Here is a 19248-nt window from a genome sequence, read left to right on the forward strand (position 1 = left end):
CTTTTATAGACATGATTAGTATTCTGTAAGTAAGAAATCAGAGGAGAGTAGATATTGGATAGGAAGCCAGTAGTGTCTGCCACAGAGACAGTCTTTAAAATCAAGCTACATACTGTGCAATGTCATTATTGTAAACATACAATCCACCTAAAAGCCATTGCAGGTCATGTGGGCATTTTACTTGCCCTTTTTTGGTGGTAGATTAGCCTTAGGTTTATTCAACATTTTTTTCTTAAATTTTTTGCTTTATGATTAGCACATAGTAAAAGTTGAAATGAGGTTCCTTTAGTTTTTTGTTAGCGACCCATACTTTTTACCTTTTTATTGTGGAAAATTTTCAGCGTATTCAAAAGTAGAAGGAATTTATTGAGCCTCTATGTATCCATTAACTAATTTCAGTAATCATTGCAGGTTGTCAGTCTTGTTTCATTCATACCTCATCCTAGTCACATTATTTTGAAGCAAATCTCAGAATTCATTTTTTCATATATTAATACTTCGGCATGTATCTTTAAAGATAAAGACTCTTGGGGCGCCTTGGTGGCTCAGTCGGTTAAGCGTCTCCCTTCGGCTCAGGTAGTGGTCTCAGGGTCCTGGGATCAAACCCCATGTCGGGCTCCCTGCTCGATGGGGAGTCTGCTTCTCCCTTTCCCTCTGCCTGCCGCTCCCCCTGCTTATGCTCTTTCTCTCCCTCTCTCTATCAAATAAATGAATAAAACCTTTTAAAAAAAAAGATAGACTATTTTTTTAAAACACAATCACAATACCAGTGACACACCCTTTAAAAAATTAACAGTAATCCCTTAGTATCATGAGATGTCTAGTATTCAACTTTTGATTACCTTACAAAGTTTTTTTTTTTAATAATTTGAGTTAGATCAAAATAAGTTCCACTCAGACAACCCATATTTTGCGACTCCATCAGTTTAGTGATATTTGTGACAGAACTTTACCTGGGGGAAAACTGTTGAAATTTGCATTTCTCATGATCACAATGAAACCCTTCATTGTAATTAAGTTTGGGGAAACATAGTTGTTGGTTTTTCCTATTCGTTATATGCTGTTTTGTCTTGGTTCAAATGTTAGGGGCACCTGGGTGGCTCAGTTGGTTAAGTGGCTGCCTTCAGCTCAGGTCATGATCCCAGGGTCATGGGATCGAGTCCCACATTGGGCTCCCTGCTCAGCAGGGAGCCTGCTCTCTTGCTCTCCCTCTGCTCTTCCCCCTGCTGTGCTCTCTCACTCTCTCTGTCAAATAAGTAAAATCTTCAAAAAACAAAACAAAACAAAAAACAAGTGTTACAGATCTGTTAGGATTTTTGCAAAATGATGATTACTGAGTTTATTGATCCTCCTCTGTGTCAAAGCAGTGCTAGTTGAAGAATATAGTGATGAGTGATGTAGACATCCTTTTCTGTGTTGAGTCATTTTAAAAACTAACGTTTTGGCTTTATATTTAAAACCTTAATTCTTGTATTTTTCTGGGCCTGGAATAAACTGTTTTCTTGATTCTATTCATTTTGATATAAAGGAAACCTGTGCTTGCAACACCATTATGCCAGGTGGTAGTTTTTGTTTTTAAAATATACATTCCAGCTTGGCTGTGTAAGACAAAGTTGTTGCACTCAAATAGCTTAAACTTTAGTAAAGAGATACATTCTGCAGAAAGTAATATTGGCAAGCTGACTGTTATATTTCTTTTTTTTTTAAGATTTTATTTATTTATTTGAGAGAGAGAGGATGAGTGGGGAGAGGGAGAAGCAGGCTCCCCGAGAGCAGGGAGCCCGACGTGTGGGACTCGATCCCAGGACCCTGGGATCATGACCTGAGCCGAAGGCAGACGCTTACCTGACTGAGCCACCCAGGCGTCTTGAGTGTTAAATTTCTTATGTCCTGTTTGACTTTATCTGTTTTTTTTGGTTTAACTGTTTTCTTTTTCTTTCCACCCACGTTTTATGACTGCATCTCACAGGAGAGCCTTATAGATGCAAGTGAAGACAGCCAGCTAGAAGCTGCCATCAGAGCCTCCTTGCAAGAGACACACTTTGATTCAACACAGACAAAACAGGATAGCCGCTCAGATGAAGAATCTGAATCTGAACTTTTTTCTGGCAGTGAGGAGTTCATATCCGTTTGTGGCTCTGATGAAGAAGAGGAGATAGAGAATCTTGCCAAGTCCAGAAAATCTCCCCACAAAGATTTGGGGCATAGAAAAGAGGAGAACAGAAGGCCAATGACTGAACCCCCAGCCAGAACTGAGCCTGGAGCAGCCACAAACCACCAAGGATTGCCAGCTGTGGATTCAGAAATATTGGAGATGTCACCTGAAAAATCAGATGGAATAGTGGAGGGCATAGATGTAAATGGTGAGTTACATTCTAGACCTGCTTTACTTAAAACTTGAATGTTACTGAAGGGCTTTATTATTTGTTTAAGTTAGTCTTCTGTCTTAAGCTCTTATCTTTTTTTCTTTTCTTCTTTTTTTTTTAAACCCTTCCTTTAGGACCAAAAGCACAGCTGATGTTGCGGTATCCAGATGGAAAAAGGGAACAGATCACTCTTCCAGAGCAAGCTAAACTGTTGGTAAGTATATCTAATTGGAGGTGTTTACTAGAAGCAGAGAAACTAATTAATTGGCATAATTGGCTTTGTGATTCTTTGAAATAGATGGTATTCAGTCTGGCCTCTAACTGGAAACTTAACTGTGGTGAATCTTCAGATTACTTTATTTCCTTCTTAAATTATCTTAGGCAAGTCGCATAGGGTTTGTCTAGTCAAGATTTTCTATTCCATGGCTGCATGGTATAGAAACCCAAATGAAATTATTACCTGGAAAAGGGGAGTGGAGTTATTTATAGATTATAGTGGGGCTCCTGGGTGTCCTAGTAGCTGACCCTGCAAAGTGGTTGAAAACCGAAAGTGTTTTTCTGTGTGTTTTTCTCATGGGGCCTGTTTTGTTTCCCTTTTGTGATTTTTCTGCTTCATACTATTCTTCCCTCTATATACTGGTGGTTTTTGTTTACCTCTCAACTTGTACATGGTTCACCATAGTGATGCTGAGGGCCTTTTTGTCTAAAGTCCACAGCTAATGGGCTTCCCTCTGTTTTTGATTCCTGGAAAAGAGAATGGGTCTGACTAGCTTAGCTTAGCCTGTGAGTGAATCCCCCTTGGGTCAGTTGTCAACACCTAGCCACCTGTTGTGGCTGATGATAATTAATCTGATTCTTCAAGACTGGATGACTGAAGTGCAAGAAGGTTCTGGTCGGTGGTGCTCATACCCAGAACTGTCTTCTTGGTCTAGTATTTGGATGGGAATGGGAGATGAGATCATGGATAGAACAAGTATAGATCACTTCTTTGAGAAGTTTGGTTGTGAAGCTAGAGGGAGAGAATGGGCAATAATCAGAGAGGAAAAATGACTGAAGGAGAGAGTGAGCATCTTTAAGTCTGAGGGGAATCATCTGTAGAGAGTGAGATGTTGAAGGTACCTATAAAAGGGGATATCGTAGTGGTGCGGTTTTGGAGAAGGAAGAAGGGATTCTGTGTACAGGTGGCACAGATATCTGTAGGTGAACTGAAGGACAGATTGTTGATAAACAGGAAAAAAATTGGTAAAATGTTTAAAAAGAGGACGATAATTTTACAGATAGAAATTGAGTTTGTGTATTTGGGAGACAAACATAATCCTGTATATTTCAGTATCACTTAATGGCCCTAAATTATTGGGTACAGGTTTATTATCTCCCCATCCAAAGAGTTATATTGGCCCTTCCACAAGGGTAAGCTCTGGTTATGTGAAAGCGTAACTTAAATTGGGGCGCCTGGGTGGCTCAGTTAAGCGTCTGCCTTCGGCTCAGGTCATGATCCCGGGGTCCTGGGATTGAGCCCCACATTGGTCTCCCTGCTCAGCGGGAAGCCTGCTTCTCCCTCTCCCTCTGCCCCTCCCCCAGCTGATGCTGTCTCTCTCACACTCTCTCTCTCTCACATAAATAAATAAAATCTTAAAAAAAAAAGAATAACTTTATATCTTATATGATAGAAATGAACATAAGATATTTAATTCTTTAATATATTCTTTCTTTTTATTTCCATCTAACAGCTTTGTCTTTCTCTTATTTTTCATAGGCTTTGGTGAAGCACGTCCAGTCTAAAGGATATCCAAATGAACGTTTTGAACTTCTCACCAACTTCCCTCGAAGGAAACTCTCTCATCTGGACTATGACATTACATTACAGGAGGCAGGCCTTTGTCCTCAAGAGACTGTCTTTGTACAGGAAAGAAATTAACATCATGGCCTGACCTCTCTCAGTTTACCCCTTTTTTCCCTTTCCTGTGAGATACCATGTCACTAAGTATGCATTTTGGCTCATAGGACCATAGAGCCAAAGTTGGGCAAGCAAGTCACCTGCCTTCTCTTTTATTTCTTGCTCTCTCCTATATTCAGTCTCTTTTCCCCCTCCCCCACCTTTTCAGTCCTCTTCTATTTTCTTCTTTTTCCTACTATTCTTCCTTTCTTACCTAATCTGGTGACCAAATGGAAGTGTAAGGATTAGACCTCCTAGTACTGGCAGCAGGAAATGTGTGTTCCAATAAGTGGTCTCTTGCACGGCACTTTTTTGGGATCAAATGATAATGTTACTCCTCAGATCCTTTGGTAAAGGAATGGCTAGATTCAGAATAAGAACAACCTCCCTTTTTTGTAAGCCCCATTTTTGGTAGGGAAAAGAAACTCTATAACACATGTTTTGTTGTTCATGTAAGAAATATCACGTGACAAAATATCCAGGCTTCCGTTTACATGGAAAAAGCATCCCTTAAATTATTGCTCATCATATTTAAAATTTTTTTCAACGATTCCCATGTACCCAGCTAGAATTATTTCCATGGTATGTGTTATTGGCAGAATGAGTGTTAAATGTAGGGTGAGTAGCATGGGGTGGCTTTCAATATCCTAGCCTGAAACAGCTTTCTTCATTATTACTTTATAAACTGTACTGATCCTGCTAGTCCTGAAAGGGACATTTAGTGAGGCTCTTGTGGTGATTAGAATAGGAAGGTGCTTGCTGTTTTTGCCAGTACAGCATATTAGTTCCCTTGGCCCTTCCATTGTTTGGGTCCACAAGTGGTCTATGGGAAGGCAGCTGTTCAATAATCATGCAGTCCAGTGGCTTGTAGTTGTAACCACTATGGTTATTGATCATCCTACGGGCTTTAAGGCATACTTAATGTATGTCCCGGGGGGGAAAAGAAGAAGATGCAGCTGAGAGTTGCTAACCATGTTCCTGCGGTTAGAATGATTCATTTTTTTTTTTTACCCCCGGTTGGAATAGTTTTCTAAAAGGCTCTGGTGACTAAATGAGCTTAATTCCTCTACTGTTTTCTTGCAAAAGGTATCAAAACTGAAAGCCTCTGTAAGGGGAAGACCTTTAAATTCAATTTATAAGACAACATTTAGTAAGGGAGGTGGAGAAAATTATCAGCAATCTTCAAATGTTGTGGGGTTTTTCTGCCAACAAAAGCTACGTTCAAAATGTGGTTGGTGAAAGCTTTTTTCCGTATTACTTAGAAGAGGCCATCTTGAATCTATGTAATACTGTTTGACTTATCACCTTCACTGTATGCTCAATTCTTATTTTGAGCTTTAGAGTCCTCTGAAGGGGTAGTAATGATTCTGGTGGCAAAATCAGAACTTTAACCTTGTTGTATAGAATGGGCCTATTTTGTCAATTGGGGATTTGGATCGATCGATTCTTCTCCTTGAGGAACATAAATTGCTATTGCTCAGAGACCTTTAGGTTCCCATCTACTTTAAGATCACTCTCTTGGCAACTAGGGGATTAAAAAAAAAGATGCTTATGTGTTGCTAGTACACAATTTGAGAATATGGTTTCTAATGGTTGGATTTAGAGGGACCCTTCCTAAAGAATGAGTTATGTATCTCCTCAAGGAAATCATGGAAAATTCTGTTTATTCTTCAGTGAGTCCTTTTGAATTAATGTTCTTACATTTTTTTCTAAGTCTGTGTAAGTGCTTATGTATAAGTATATAATTGTATAAATATTTATAAATATATTTATATAATTACAATTTCATTTATACCTTGAGTCAAAGTTCTCTCTTTAGATTGGTGACTGAGTAATACCATTTTGGTGTTTTTTCATAGGCTCTCAAGTAACTAGCAGCTTCTGATTTATTGAGGAGGAAACGTGGTGTTCATGTTAATTCCTCAGTTGTATCTCTCAACTTGGATAATGTACTTGCTATCTGAGGAATAGAGCTCTATACTAGCAAAGGTGCAGTAGAGGGTTAAAAAACTGTTGAGTAGCCAAGGTCAGAAATGTAAAAATTCAGGGAGGCACAGGGTAAGAACTGAGGGTATGCCCAGCTTTGGTGCTGTGATGGCACCTATCCACTCTCTGCAGAGTCACAGCTAAAGCCCAAATCTGTCAAAAATGTGAAGTCAAGAATTTTCCCTGTGGGACTCTTTCATTCTTTTGCTTACTAACTTCTCTTTATAAAACATATCTCAAGAACCTGAGACATGTTCATTAATGATAGGATGTAGTTCTACCTTTTTGATGAAGTCAGCCGTGGCATATCCGTTTATGAGAAACCAAAGTGACTTTTTCAACATGGATTTTACTGTGAGATGACCCAAGTATGTATAAAATGATTTAAGTAAGCATATCAAAGACTTAGGGCATGAGATACTGATCCAACTTAGGTACAACGGGTGTGTTTAGAGTACAAGATGTAGAGGATTTTCTTTTATTGTGAGGCAGAAGTGTAATTATCCTGAGTTTGATACAGAGGCCCATGGGGAGAGTAAATGAGTATTGCTTCGCTCATGAACTTAATTCACTAAAGGAGTAAGCTTCCTCCAGTTTGTCTTATTTCCTCTGCTCTGTGGAGGAGAGATTTTATTGAATAGATTAAGTGAAGCTAGTAAGATTAGTTAAAAATAGTCGTTCCTTGTAGGTATTGGAAACAGCTTGAAAGAACAGGCGGGTTGGAAAAGGACAAGAGAGACTTTGAGAGGGACAAGAAACAAATACAGGCAGATGGAATGAAAACTAGTGGGGGAAGAAAGTGACAGGAAACACCTTTTGATTTTAATTTAGAAAGGAACCAGAGAGAGAGAACAGCCAAATGAGGGAAGAATGGGAAACTAATTTTGAGTAACTAGCATGTGCTAGGTACTTCCTGTGCATTTTCTCCTTTAATCTTCCTAAGAACTCTACAAAGTGTATATTGTCCCCATTTTGTAGATACAACACAATTGAAGTTTAGAGAATATGTTCAGGATGTCACAGCTAGTAATGGGCAAAATCAAAATTGGCATCCAGAGTCCATGCTTTTTTCACTCCCTTGCTGTTGTCTCCTACAACAGGGGAATCAGTTTACCCAAAAGGTTATCTTCCTGTTGTTTGGCTCTGTAAATTATCATTTGGTTTTGTTTCCTTAAAGCCTGTGGGATTTGCACTATGCCTATAAATTCTTACTTACACCACTGTTTTGAGGGACTGATGATTGCTTTTTAAAAAAATGATGCACTGATGAAAATGTGAAAGGAAAATATGTGGCATTATTTGCCAAGAATAAATGGAAAGGATAAAAAATAATTTTATCTTTTTTTAACCATTTTTGGGAAAAGATAGTTATCTTTTCTTTGTCCCACCCATACCAGATTATTGAACTCTCTGTGTATGTTTTTAAATCTCCTATAACATTCTACTTCCTTGACTCAAAGTCAACAAGTATTTACTGAGTCCTTAATCAAAGTTGGAAATATCTTGAAGTCTAATACCTGGTTCCTTCTGTTTTATCCAGTTGGAAAGATACACTACACATCAGATAATTGAAGAACATGTATAAATGCTTACCTTTCTGGTGCTGAACAATAATTACAATAAAAGTTTAGAAAGGGGAAAGACTTAGGCTTTCATTAGGAGAGTCCACAAAAATAAATAAAGAAATTAAATAAATAAATAAATAAATAAATAAAACCGAAAAGTGGCAAACACTATAGCTCAAAGTTTTTGACTCACCTGTATTCATTCTTTAGTTCCATCTTTTGTAATTACTAGACTTAGGGCATGACTTTTATCAGTAAGGTACACCCAGCACCCAAATAGGAAAGGATTATTGATCCTGGGACTAAAGATTTTAGCTAGCAAGGATCTCACTTGGACACTTAGGAAAATACCAGAGGGAGCCACTAGGAACTGGAAAGTGAAGGAAAGATTTCATTTCTCTCCCCAGGTACAAATCAAATGTATAAAGGGGCACTATGTGTAGGCATAAGTGCACTTGGGTAACAGCTCTGCTACTAACAGAATTGGAGTAGATCAACAGTTCTCAGTCTTTTCAAGTAAAAGGACTTAAAAATATTAAAATTCGGCAAGAGTGGGGAATTGTGGGGTTAAGCATTAATAACATTAAGTCCACAGACGAGGAAAAATGTAAATGTGCATGTGGAATTGCAGACCCTTTGCAAAAACTCTAGGAACCCACAGATTGTAGACCACCAAATTAGATTATCTTTGAAGTCCTTTCCACTCTAAAATTTTTTGCTTCTAATTTCTTTTCTTTATATTATCCCTAGGCTAATTAAAAATATTCTTGTTAATCACTTCCTTTGGTTTTTTTCTGTTTCCAAGTTTCATTTGCCCAGTAACTTAATCTAACCTCACTGTGATGACTAAAATCTCCAAAAGGAAAATATCATAATTCTAGATCTAGTAATGAGCTTTTAAACACAATTCATTAATTTTAAAAAACTTCATTCTGTGTTTCTAATCGGTGTTAAGTATGACTAAAATGTAACTAATGAGAACCAAATATTTCACTGACACCAGAGTTAAATTTATTTTACCTGTGTGCTTAAACAAAGCACTTTACTGGCTGAGGAGTTGTTAGGAAATTGATTTATGTAAGTTGTAGAATTCACACTTGGTTTTGGCAGAAACAATTTTTTCAAGATTCAGTTAGGCTGACTTTCAAAAATATTTATCTCACAGAGTATATCTCCATTATGTCATTCATGTTCTCTCTCTGGCCCTCTTTGAGTTAACTACTCAATAGTAAATCATAGGATGCTGGTTGATGAATAAGTGATGGCTTGTGTAAAACTAAATGAGAGTAGGAAGAACCAGCCCTACTGATGAGCATGGCAGTTGTCCAATATTACAAGCCTTGATGAAAAGGCTACTTAAAGACAGCTGTGTCCTATGAATATTCAACTTCATTGATTTGCGTTGCATAGCATATCAATTATTGTCTTGACTTGAAACTTAGTATTGCATTGTACACGGTATAGACTGGTGGCAAGAATGTTTTCGTACAGAAAATAACCAACAGAATATCATGGCACTATCTTGGTTCCTCCTATTCTATAGAAATTTAGTATTTTAGGGATGGTTATTTTAGTCTTTGAACACTACTAGAGAGACAGCTTAGAATCAAGAATATTTTTTTATAGAGATTATGACGACCTTGATAGTTTCCCCATGAAGTGAACTTGTGATTAAATTACTGGATGTGATGATGAGACTGTTAATTAGAAAATCGTTTCATCCTACATTCTCTTTTACTTTGCCATTCTCTATTCTCAATTTTTTTGGACATCCATTCACTGAAAATTAGTCATGATTTTTAATGAAATTAGCTATGTTTAAGAAATTCCATTTCTAAGTTTGAATAATACTTAAAATTTTTTTCATAAATTAAAATATAAGGGAACAATTTGAAACAATTGTTTTCATAGCTCATTTTCTCTCTCTACCTAAAATTCTCTTATTCCAAATATATAACGGCTAGCACCATGATACCCCTCCCCTTTCTTTGGCCTACGGAATGCTCTTGTACTGCTTAGAATCTCATTCTCCTAAACATGATCATTTTTGGTTGAAGCCTTTCTTTGCCATATGATCTCCTAGTAGAGCTTGGCAGTCCAATATGAACTACTTCAGTAAACCGACTGAACATTTCAGAAAAGTATTTTCAAGAGATGGCCAGGTTTACTTGGATTAGAGATAAAAATACCAATGGTAGTATTTTGCCCAAGAACAATCCCACATTAATCTATAAATATGGGGAAGTTGCCTTGTTGTACTTAATTCTTTGGCCACAAACAGCAAATTTTTGTTGTTTGCTTATTGGTATTTCTTGTATAGAGATCAAAATGCCCTGAGATTTTTATATCACTTACGGGGTCACTTAAGTTTTCAAATAGGAAGAATAGTGAAGCTACATGGGACTGAACATAAGAAAAATTTTATCTGTATCAAAACAAGTTATTAATCTAACTGGGGTACCATGAATCATTCATTTATAAGATGTGGTAAATAAAATGGGAAGCATTTCAAATCACTGGATAGTTCTGACCTGGAATTATTCTTTCTTAAAAATCTTTATTTGCTTTTTTCATAGACTCAGTAAGAGCATCTTAACTAATAAGGGAGAGATTTTGGTCTGGAGCTATTCCCTGCCATTCTGCTTTTTTTTCTTTTGTCAAGCTTGCTGGTTTTAGAAGAGTACATGTCACTAGATTTCTGGTTTCAAATTAATGACACTGGAATGCTGATGCTCAGTTGGGTATCTTACTGCTTTCAACAAAATGGTTTGATAGTATGTTCTCAGATTTCTGTGTTCTTAATAATGGAAAATATCAATACATTAAATGGTGTGATTCAAAATATCAAATAGGTTTTTTACCCTAATCATATGTTCTTAACAACTTTTTGTTGATTTATTGCCCTGTAAGTTAAACCTCACATGAGGTTACCATTGCCACCAGAAAATCCCCTTTTACCTGCTAATTAGAATGAAAGTAGTGTGTGACCTCCACTTTTTAGTTAATGAGTGTAGCAAGCTTGTACTAGGGGCTGTTTATCTTGCCCATTTTGGGATTGGGCCTTGTTACTTTCTAATGTTTGGCCCTTCAGTTTTGGAAAGGCTATTTAAAACTCTTGCTGGGAAACAGACAGTGAAGCTCTGATATAATCCTCTAGACTTAGATACAGAGAAATGAGTACCAGTTGATGCTAACATGATACTTAGACTTTGAGGGGCTTTCATCCAAGCTTTGGCATGAATCTTTAGATAGAATTTTTTCACTCCTTTAAAAATCTTTTCTAGAACGGTTTTCCTTTTGATTGTTAACAACTTCTAAGCATCTGGTGTCTTTTTTTTTTAACCCTTTAAGAAAAGTCCTTTTTTGAGTAGGTATTGATTGTTCCATGGATACTCTCAGGAGTGTTTGTAGGCTCTGCATGCTTTGTATGAGTTCAGTTTGAATAATGCGTTTTGAATCATCTGGGATGTCCCAATTCTGGCATGTCCTCACTAATTGTGTTTTTAAAACATTTTTCTTGTCATTTTCCAAACCTCACTTCCCATCTTATTCAGAGAGGTTAATCAAGGAATGAAATTTGTTTGGGGAATAGGGTTGGGGGTGGGTTGGGGACTCGAGTGAAGTCAGCTTGGGGTATTTGCTTTAAAGTGTTTCTCAAGCAGTTCCTAACAGTATTTAGAGATTCCCTGGGAATCCTTCATTCTGGACAAAGTGGCGGTCTTAGTGAGATTTGCGTTTTTAATGCAGGACAGGCTCGAAATTTAATGTGTAGTGTAACTTAGTTATTGAATCCAAGAAGATAATGGACAGAGACAGTGCTCCTATTGTAATGTTTCTGGCAAGTGCTCCCTAAAATGCACATACAGTTGTCAGTTTTCTGGGCTTTTAATCCCATGGTGCTAGGAGATAATTTGTTTCTGCAGCTCTTCTCAAAAGTGGGAAGAAGGGTTTGGGACCAGTGAGCAAGGGGCAACTGGATCATCCGCTAAATTTTTTTGTTCACAACACACTAGAGACCCTCCTGTATATCTAGTAAGTGATAATTAAGGTGCTAGGGAAAGCCTTAAATTTGAAGACACATGGAGGCCGTAGAAAATCTAAACTTGGAGGAGAAAAACATGCCATTAGGTAAAGCAGAGCTGTAACTGCTGGCTAAGACTCAATGGAACTTCCACTTGCTCTAAAACCAGGGAAATCTTAGATAACTGGGTGTGATATATCTATAGATACACATACTCTATAGGTAAATAATTTCTAAAAAGAGGGTCTTTCAGTTGGTGATCCTCTGGTTTTGGCTGTACCAAATTGTGAATATTCTTGCTGTGTTGTACCCAGTTGCTTTATATTGGTACTGCAACTTGAATGGGGGGTGGGGTGGGACATTTGGGGTGGGGGAGGGAGGGGAAGGGGGATAAGTCTTTTGAAGACATCAGCTCACTGTGCTGAGAGAGGGACCAAACTCAAGGAAACCTCTGATCTATAAATTCAACTGCTGCATTTTTTTATAAATACATGTAAATGTCCTGTTGTAATATTTGATCTTGGAAATAAAATCAAAAACTTTTAAGTATTAGTTTTTTTTGGGGGGGTATTGTTTTTGTCAGATAAGACTCCCTAGATACTATCTCAGTTAATATAATTCAGGTTTCAAGAGCTTGCCCTCATTCTCATGTTTGGGACACTGAAGTGTATTTATTAACATAGGTTAATTCATAGTTGCATTATCAAGGATAATGTTTGCTAGATTCTCTGATACTAGTAGTATGTTGAACATGGATGGCAATTGCTCTGTAAATGTTGGTTGCGTCATGAAATCACTGGGTGAGTTAGCTTTTTAGGAAAGTAGGATTCTATAACTCCTATTTGGGCAATTCCAGAATGTAGTCTTTCAGACCAGGAATAATGACTAAGGACCCAACTCTAATAAGTGAAGGAAAAAAGGAATTTTTAAATTAATGGGAGAAAAGCCAGGAGATAGATTATATTATGTTATAGAAATTGAGATCACTGCCTAGCTCACAGTAACCCCAGGAATCAGTTTGTGTTATTCCTCTTCCTCTTGTGGAACTATTCCTCATCCCCATGCTTCAGCAATGTATCCTGATGGGACTTGCCATATTCTTCCAAGACCTTGTCTCCCTGGCCACATAGACGGGCCAAGGGGTGGGCATAAATACTAAATTGGGCTGAGAGAGTCTCTTTCCCATTCTTCTAGCCACAGAATGCTTATCCTTAACCTTAACTAGCCTCACTGTGTGCCAAATAATAGAAATCGGGTGATGAGCAAAACATACACAGTCCTGTCCTCAGGGAACTTATTTTCAGTGAATGCAGACAATAAACACATGAAAAATATTGATTCGATTCAAAGACTGAAAAAAAATAGAAAAGCAGAGAATTCTTTATTTTTATTATGTGTTTAAAATTTGTTTATTAGAGTGGGGGGAGGAGAGGTAGACAGAGTCTTAAGCAGACTCTGTGGGGCACCTGGGTGGCTCAGCCGTTAAGCGGCTGCCTTCGGCTCAGGTCATGATCCCAGGGTCCTGGGATCGAGCCCCGCATCGGGCTCCCTGCTCGGCGGGAAGCCTGCTTCTCCCTCTCCCGCTCCCCCTGCTTGTGTTCCCTCTCTCGCTGTCTCTCTCTCTGTCAAATAAATAAAATCTTGAAAAAAAAAAAAAAGCTCTCTGTGCTGAACACGGAGCCCAACACGGGATCTCATGACCCTGAGATCGTGACCTGAGCCGAAACCAAGAGTTGGACACTTAACTGACTGTGCCACCCAGGCACCCCAAGAATTCTGCTTTAAATAAGATGTTGGGGAATGGGCGCCTGGGTGGCTCAGTTGGTTAAGCAACTGCCTTCGGCTCAGGTCATGATCCTGGAGTCCCAGGATCGAGTCCCACATCGGGCTCCCTGCTCAGCAGGGAGTCTGCTTCTCCCTCTGACCCTCCCCCCTCTCATGCTCTCTCTCTCTCTCTCATTCTCGCTCTCAAACAAGTAAATAAAATCTTTAAAAAAAAAAAAAAAAAGATGTTGGGGAGTTAACATTTAGGCTGAGACCTGAAGGACGCAAAGAAGGTGGCCATGCTAAGAGTTGGAAGAAAACTTCCAAGCAGGGCAACAACTGCAGAGGCTGGGGAGCAGCAAAGTTTTTGATGGATCTGAGGTGTTTCGAGAAGGCAGATGGGCCTGGCGTGTGGTGAGCAAAGGGAGTGGCATAAAGTGCGTAAAAGCCAGATCATAGAAGGCCTTACTCGGCCCTGGTAAGGAGCTCAGATCATGTTTCAAGTGTAATGAGAAGCCATTATTAAGTGGACAGTGAATTGGAGGAGAGCAAGAGTAGAGACGCTTGCAATGATCAAACTGTAAAACAGAGGTCACCTGGGCCAGAGAGTGGCAGAACAACTGGGAAGTAGGGTATAGAGTAGAGATGCACTGTGAAGGTAGAAATGGAGAGACTTAAATGCGGGGGAATGAAGGAAAGCAAAATCAAGAATGACTCGTTTCCGGCGGTGGGTAGGTAGCCAAGTCATTACTGAGGCGGGAAGATGTGATCAGGTAGGATTGGTGGAGAAGAAATCATTTTGGATGTGTTCATCGTGAAACTTCCAAGGGTAGGAGTAGTATAGGACATGTAAGTATGAAGCTTGGAGGAGAGGTAGACTGGAATTAGAGATTTGAAAAATCATCAGCGTTACAGACGGAGTTTAGTTCCATGAGAGAGAATGAGGTCACCTAAGGAGAAAGTTAAAGAGGGTCCAGAACCTAGGTGTGGAGATCACCAACAGAAAGAGGCCCAGTCAAGGAGGTGCAGTCAGTGAGGGAGGAGAAACACTAGAGTGGGGGGTTAAGGGAGCCAAGAGCAAGAATTTCAAAAAGGATCTAGTGGCCAGCTATGCCTAATTCTGTCTTGGGGTCAAGTAAGAAGGACAGTGAAGTGTTTATTAGATGCAAAAAGTCGTTGGAGACCAAGATCCATCTCAGTGTGCTGTTGGAAACAGAAGCCTAATTGGAGTGGCTTGAAGTTTGTAATATTTTTATACTAATACAGAAAAAACAGTACTTCCTCTTCAGTGGACTAGTGTAAATGGCAATTCTTTCAACATCTCCTATCTTCCTTTTTTTCTCCCTCCAATTAAGGGAACGTGCTCTCTTGTTTGGTCAGCCGTAAGCTGAAGTTGGAGCCCACCCACAGGAAGCTGATAGTTTGTCACTCATATTTGGGGAACACTGGCCTGATGGTCATCATCTTTTCCCCTTCCCTTCTACAAGTGAAGTGTTCTCAGCTTCCCCTATTCCTTGCTCAGATCCCACCTCCAGACCCCACAGTATCCCTTAGAATGGAACCTCTGTCTATCCTGTTCTTGTGAGCCTTTCAGTCTTGGTTAATGGTATTAGGCAAATTCTTTTCCTAATCTGTGCCCTTCGTAGACTCCCATTTGCCTCTCCCTAGAGCTATCACCACCAACGTGGTGACTAGTAGCCGGGTCTCCAGTGGGGCCAAGTTTCTTGTCTGTCTGTTTTTTAAGTAGGTTCCACACCCAGTGTGGAGCCCAACATGCAACTTGAACTCACGACCCTGAGATCAAGACCTGAGCTGAGATTAAGAGTCAGTTGCCTAACCGGCTGAGCCACTCAGGCGCCCCCAGTCAAGCCAAATTCTAAGATTATTGACACATCTGTAAAAACGTAATGTTTAGTTCTACCGTGGCATTCGTCCGGCCTCTGCTACCATAGAGGCGTAACCCAGGGAAGTGAAGAACTTCAACTAAAGCTGGCCTTACTTAGTAAAACTGCTTATTGCAAGTACATAGTTTCTAAAAGAAGTATCTTGTTTGTAGGGCTAACCGTTGAATTAACTGTCACACATTTACCCTAAGGAACAAAAACCAACAGCTGCTATCACAAAGCCCCAAAGAAGTTTGGTCCTTTAAGGGGTTGAAGCCCAGTTCCACTGCTTCCCCTTGTCTCACAAACACCATTTTGATGATAGCCATTTGAAGAGTGTCTGCTGTTGGATAAGCCATTGAGTTGGGAACAGAGATACCTTCTAAAAATCTGAGTGATATCTGGCAGCCAGCCATCAGATTATTCTGATTACCTAAGTACGAGATGTTCTCTTCTTTTTTTTGAAGATTTTTTTTTTTTTAATTTATTTGACAGAGAGAGACACAGGGAGAGAGGGAACACACGCAGGGGGAGGGAGAGAGGGAGCACACGCAGGGGGAGTGGGAGAGGGAGAAGCAGGCTTCCCCCTGAGCAGGGAGCCGGACGTGGGGCTCGATCCCAGGACCCTGGGATCATGACCCGAGCCAAAGGCAGATGCTTAATGACTGAGCCACCCAGGCACCCCTAAGTATGAGATGTTCTAACAGATGCTGCATGTAAAATCCTTTTGCTAAGCTGAGATCCACAAGCAGCAGGAGAGGACTAACCCATTCTAGGCATCTCACATCTTATTTAATTTTCAAAATAAACTTACAAGGTTGGCATCATTTTATAAATGAAAAACTGAGGTCCAGGTTATTACCAGGGCTCAGTGAACTACCCAAGTTCACATAGCTGATAGGTATTTGTAGCAGGAATTGAGACTCAGGTCCCTCAGGTGCCAAAGCACCGCAGTACTGCCTCCAAGAAGAAACGCCTTGAGAGTTGGAATCTGGGTTGGGGAAAAAAATACCTCAAGCACCAATGTGTGGGACTGTGGAGAGTATACAGACAACAGGATCATTTCCCCAACCTCATTCACTATTACTCTGAGCAAATCAAATTCTTCTGCACTATAATCTCTTTATCTGCATAATAAAGCTAACCTACCATTTATTTTACTTGCTGTAAGTCCGTTGTAAGGATCTAATGAGATAGTTTGTAAATGTGTTTTAGAAGGTGAATAAATGTTTCTTCTTACTATAAAGCTTTGTGAGTACTCAGCCTAGTATCTTTTATCAAAATTCACAAGAAAGACACAAGAATTCATTTAGGCTCTAAATGATTCCCTTTTGCAATGAAAATGAAAATGGGATTCTATTTAATGAACTTTCCAATAGTTGTTTACTAGCTTTTGCTTCAGGCATATAGACATCTGCATACATAGAAAGCAGCTCATACGTAGTTTAAAAATGTGATAGCCAGTTATAATCATCCCTTCTCATATATGTGCATCGGAGGCTTTCTCAGTATTGCTTGTTTTCATCGTTAGAAGTAACATCTCTGTGCACAGAGACTATGTGTGTTACTTCATCCAGTGCATGAATTAATTCATTAGCCAAGTGACTCCTGAACTCCTACCATGCTCTAAGCTCCGTGGTCGGTTCTGGGTATACAGAGCAGAGCAAGATACAGCCTCAGCCATCAAGGATCTCACAGTTGTGGGAGAAGAGGCACATAAACAGCACGGGTAAATCAAATGCAGTGGGAAGTAGGCAAAGATTTTTTAAACAGGATACAAAAAAAAAAAAGTGACCATAAAAGGAAAAGATTGGTAAATGGAACTTAATTAAAATCAAGAACTTCTTTTCATCAAAACACATTGTCACTAAGAACGTGGAAAAGCAAACCACGGCAGGAGAAAACATTCATAATACATATATCTGACAAAGGTCTCATGTATGGAATTATAAAGAACTCCCACAAACCAGTAAGGAAAAGACAAAGAACCAATAAAAACTGTGCAAATGACTTGAGCAGGCACGTCTCAAAAAAAAAAGGTTCTCCAGGGCGCCTGGGTGGCTCAGTTGGTTGGGCGACTGCCTTCAGCTCAGGTCATGATCCTGGAGTCCCGGGATCGAGTCCCACATCGGGCTCCCTGCTCAGCGGGGAGTCTGCTTCTCCCTCTGACCCTCTTCCCTCTCGTGCTCTCTATCACTCATTCTCTCTCTCTCAAATAAATAAATAAAATCTTTAAAAAAAAAAAAAGTTCTCCAAACGGCTGGGTAAAGTGCTTACTCATCAAGAAAATGAAAACAAAAACCACAATGAGATACTACTAAACCACTGGAATACCATCACTAGGTTTTATAATTAAGATTTGTGGGGGCACCTGGCTGGCTCAGTTGGTGGTACGAGCGACTCTGGATCTCAGGGTTGTAGTTTGAGGTCCACATCGGGTGTAGAGATTACTCAAAAATAAAAAAAAAAACTTTAAAAAAATAAGATTTATGTGTTTTACTGTGTAGATATAATACCTACATTTTAAAAAACAATAATGAAGTACACTGAGAATCTGGAGAAAGAAGTGCCTAACTCTGAGTGAAGCAATCAGGGAAGGCTTCCCCGGGGGGTGTTTGAACTGGATCTTGAATAAGAGCTTTTTCGAAGCGGGTCAGAGCTCTCCCGTACAGAGAGCACCACGAAACGCTCAGCACTCCGGTGTGCAAGACGATGGTGACCTGGGGCCTGAACAAAAAAGTGAGAACGCTAGTGGACGAACCAAGCTACACATCCAGTCATCTAAGAGCAAAGGCAGGAGGGCGATGAGGAAAAAATGGCGGCTGCTCTCCTCAGTGCTGGTTTTCCAAAGAGCCCCAATTCTGCAATGAGTGGAACAGATGTGTGTGAAAAAGGTGTTGCCGCTTTGGGAGAGAAGGGAGGATAAGGTATTTCTCATGGGCACTTGTCTGACTCACTGAGACATTTTAGCTCACGAGGCCATGCCTCCTGGTTCCTTCCTTAGGGTCACATGAAAATGAGCAGCGGGTGAGTCACCCCCGAGGAGAAAAGCTCCCCCGATGGAGGCCTGTGGGCAGTGGCGTGGGGGCGCACACACCGTCGCGCGCGCGCTCGCCCGGCTGGCCTCCGCATCCCTCCAGAGCCTCCCTGCCCTCTTGGAGAGTGCGGCCCCGGGGGGCCTCCGGCGGGCTTTGCGGGAGTCCCAGCGGGGCCGCGGGAGCTCGGGCCTGCTCTCCACACTAAGACATTAGCAATTGCAGCAGGAAGTTCTCCATTGGGAGGAGTTGCAGGAGGTGAGTGTGGACTCCGGGATTAGGGGAGCAAAGATCACTAGAGGCTGCGGGCGGGGGGGGGGGGGGGGGGGGGGGGGGGGGGGGGGTTGCTGGGGACCTATGAGGAGAGCATAGGAGCATACCACCAATCCAAAGGCCTGCTCAGTGCTGTGTCTGGCACCAGTCTCTTTACCACAAGACAAATGGACAACGCTAGGCTAATCAAGTTTTTGTTTTGAAAAACTGAGTTCGTTAAGTTGTAAAACTGTTTTTAAGAAGGTATGATAAAAATAAAAATTAAGGATAGTCATTTTAGGAAGGAATCCAGGAAAAGAGTAGGGTTGGTAGGCACATGCGGAGCTTCAATCATATTAGTGGTAACGACCTGTTTTGTAAGCTGGTCGCATTTACATGGGTGTTGTTTAATTTTTCATAGGGCTTATAAGTACAAATAC

The 19248-nt window shown here is 40.2% G+C and overlaps 1 protein-coding gene across 5 annotated transcripts in view; it reads left to right on the plus strand.

Moving 5' to 3' along the window:
- The window catches only part of UBXN7 (UBX domain protein 7), a 61841-nt gene extending 49624 nt beyond the window's left edge, over positions 1-12217 (plus strand). For all 5 annotated transcript variants that reach the window (XM_027582337.2, XM_027582339.2, XM_027582340.2 and 2 more), the window contains 3 exons: positions 1970-2363; positions 2501-2580; positions 4123-12217. In XM_027582337.2, coding sequence (XP_027438138.1) covers positions 1970-2363; positions 2501-2580; positions 4123-4284 — 636 coding nt within the window. In that variant the 3' untranslated portion in view covers positions 4285-12217. The remainder of the gene's footprint in view (positions 1-1969; positions 2364-2500; positions 2581-4122) is intronic.
- The last annotated feature ends 7031 nt before the right edge of the window (positions 12218-19248 follow it).

Source organism: Zalophus californianus, chromosome 1 (assembly GCF_009762305.2).
Source record: "Zalophus californianus isolate mZalCal1 chromosome 1, mZalCal1.pri.v2, whole genome shotgun sequence".
NCBI classification, from domain to species: Eukaryota; Metazoa; Chordata; class Mammalia; order Carnivora; family Otariidae; genus Zalophus; species Zalophus californianus.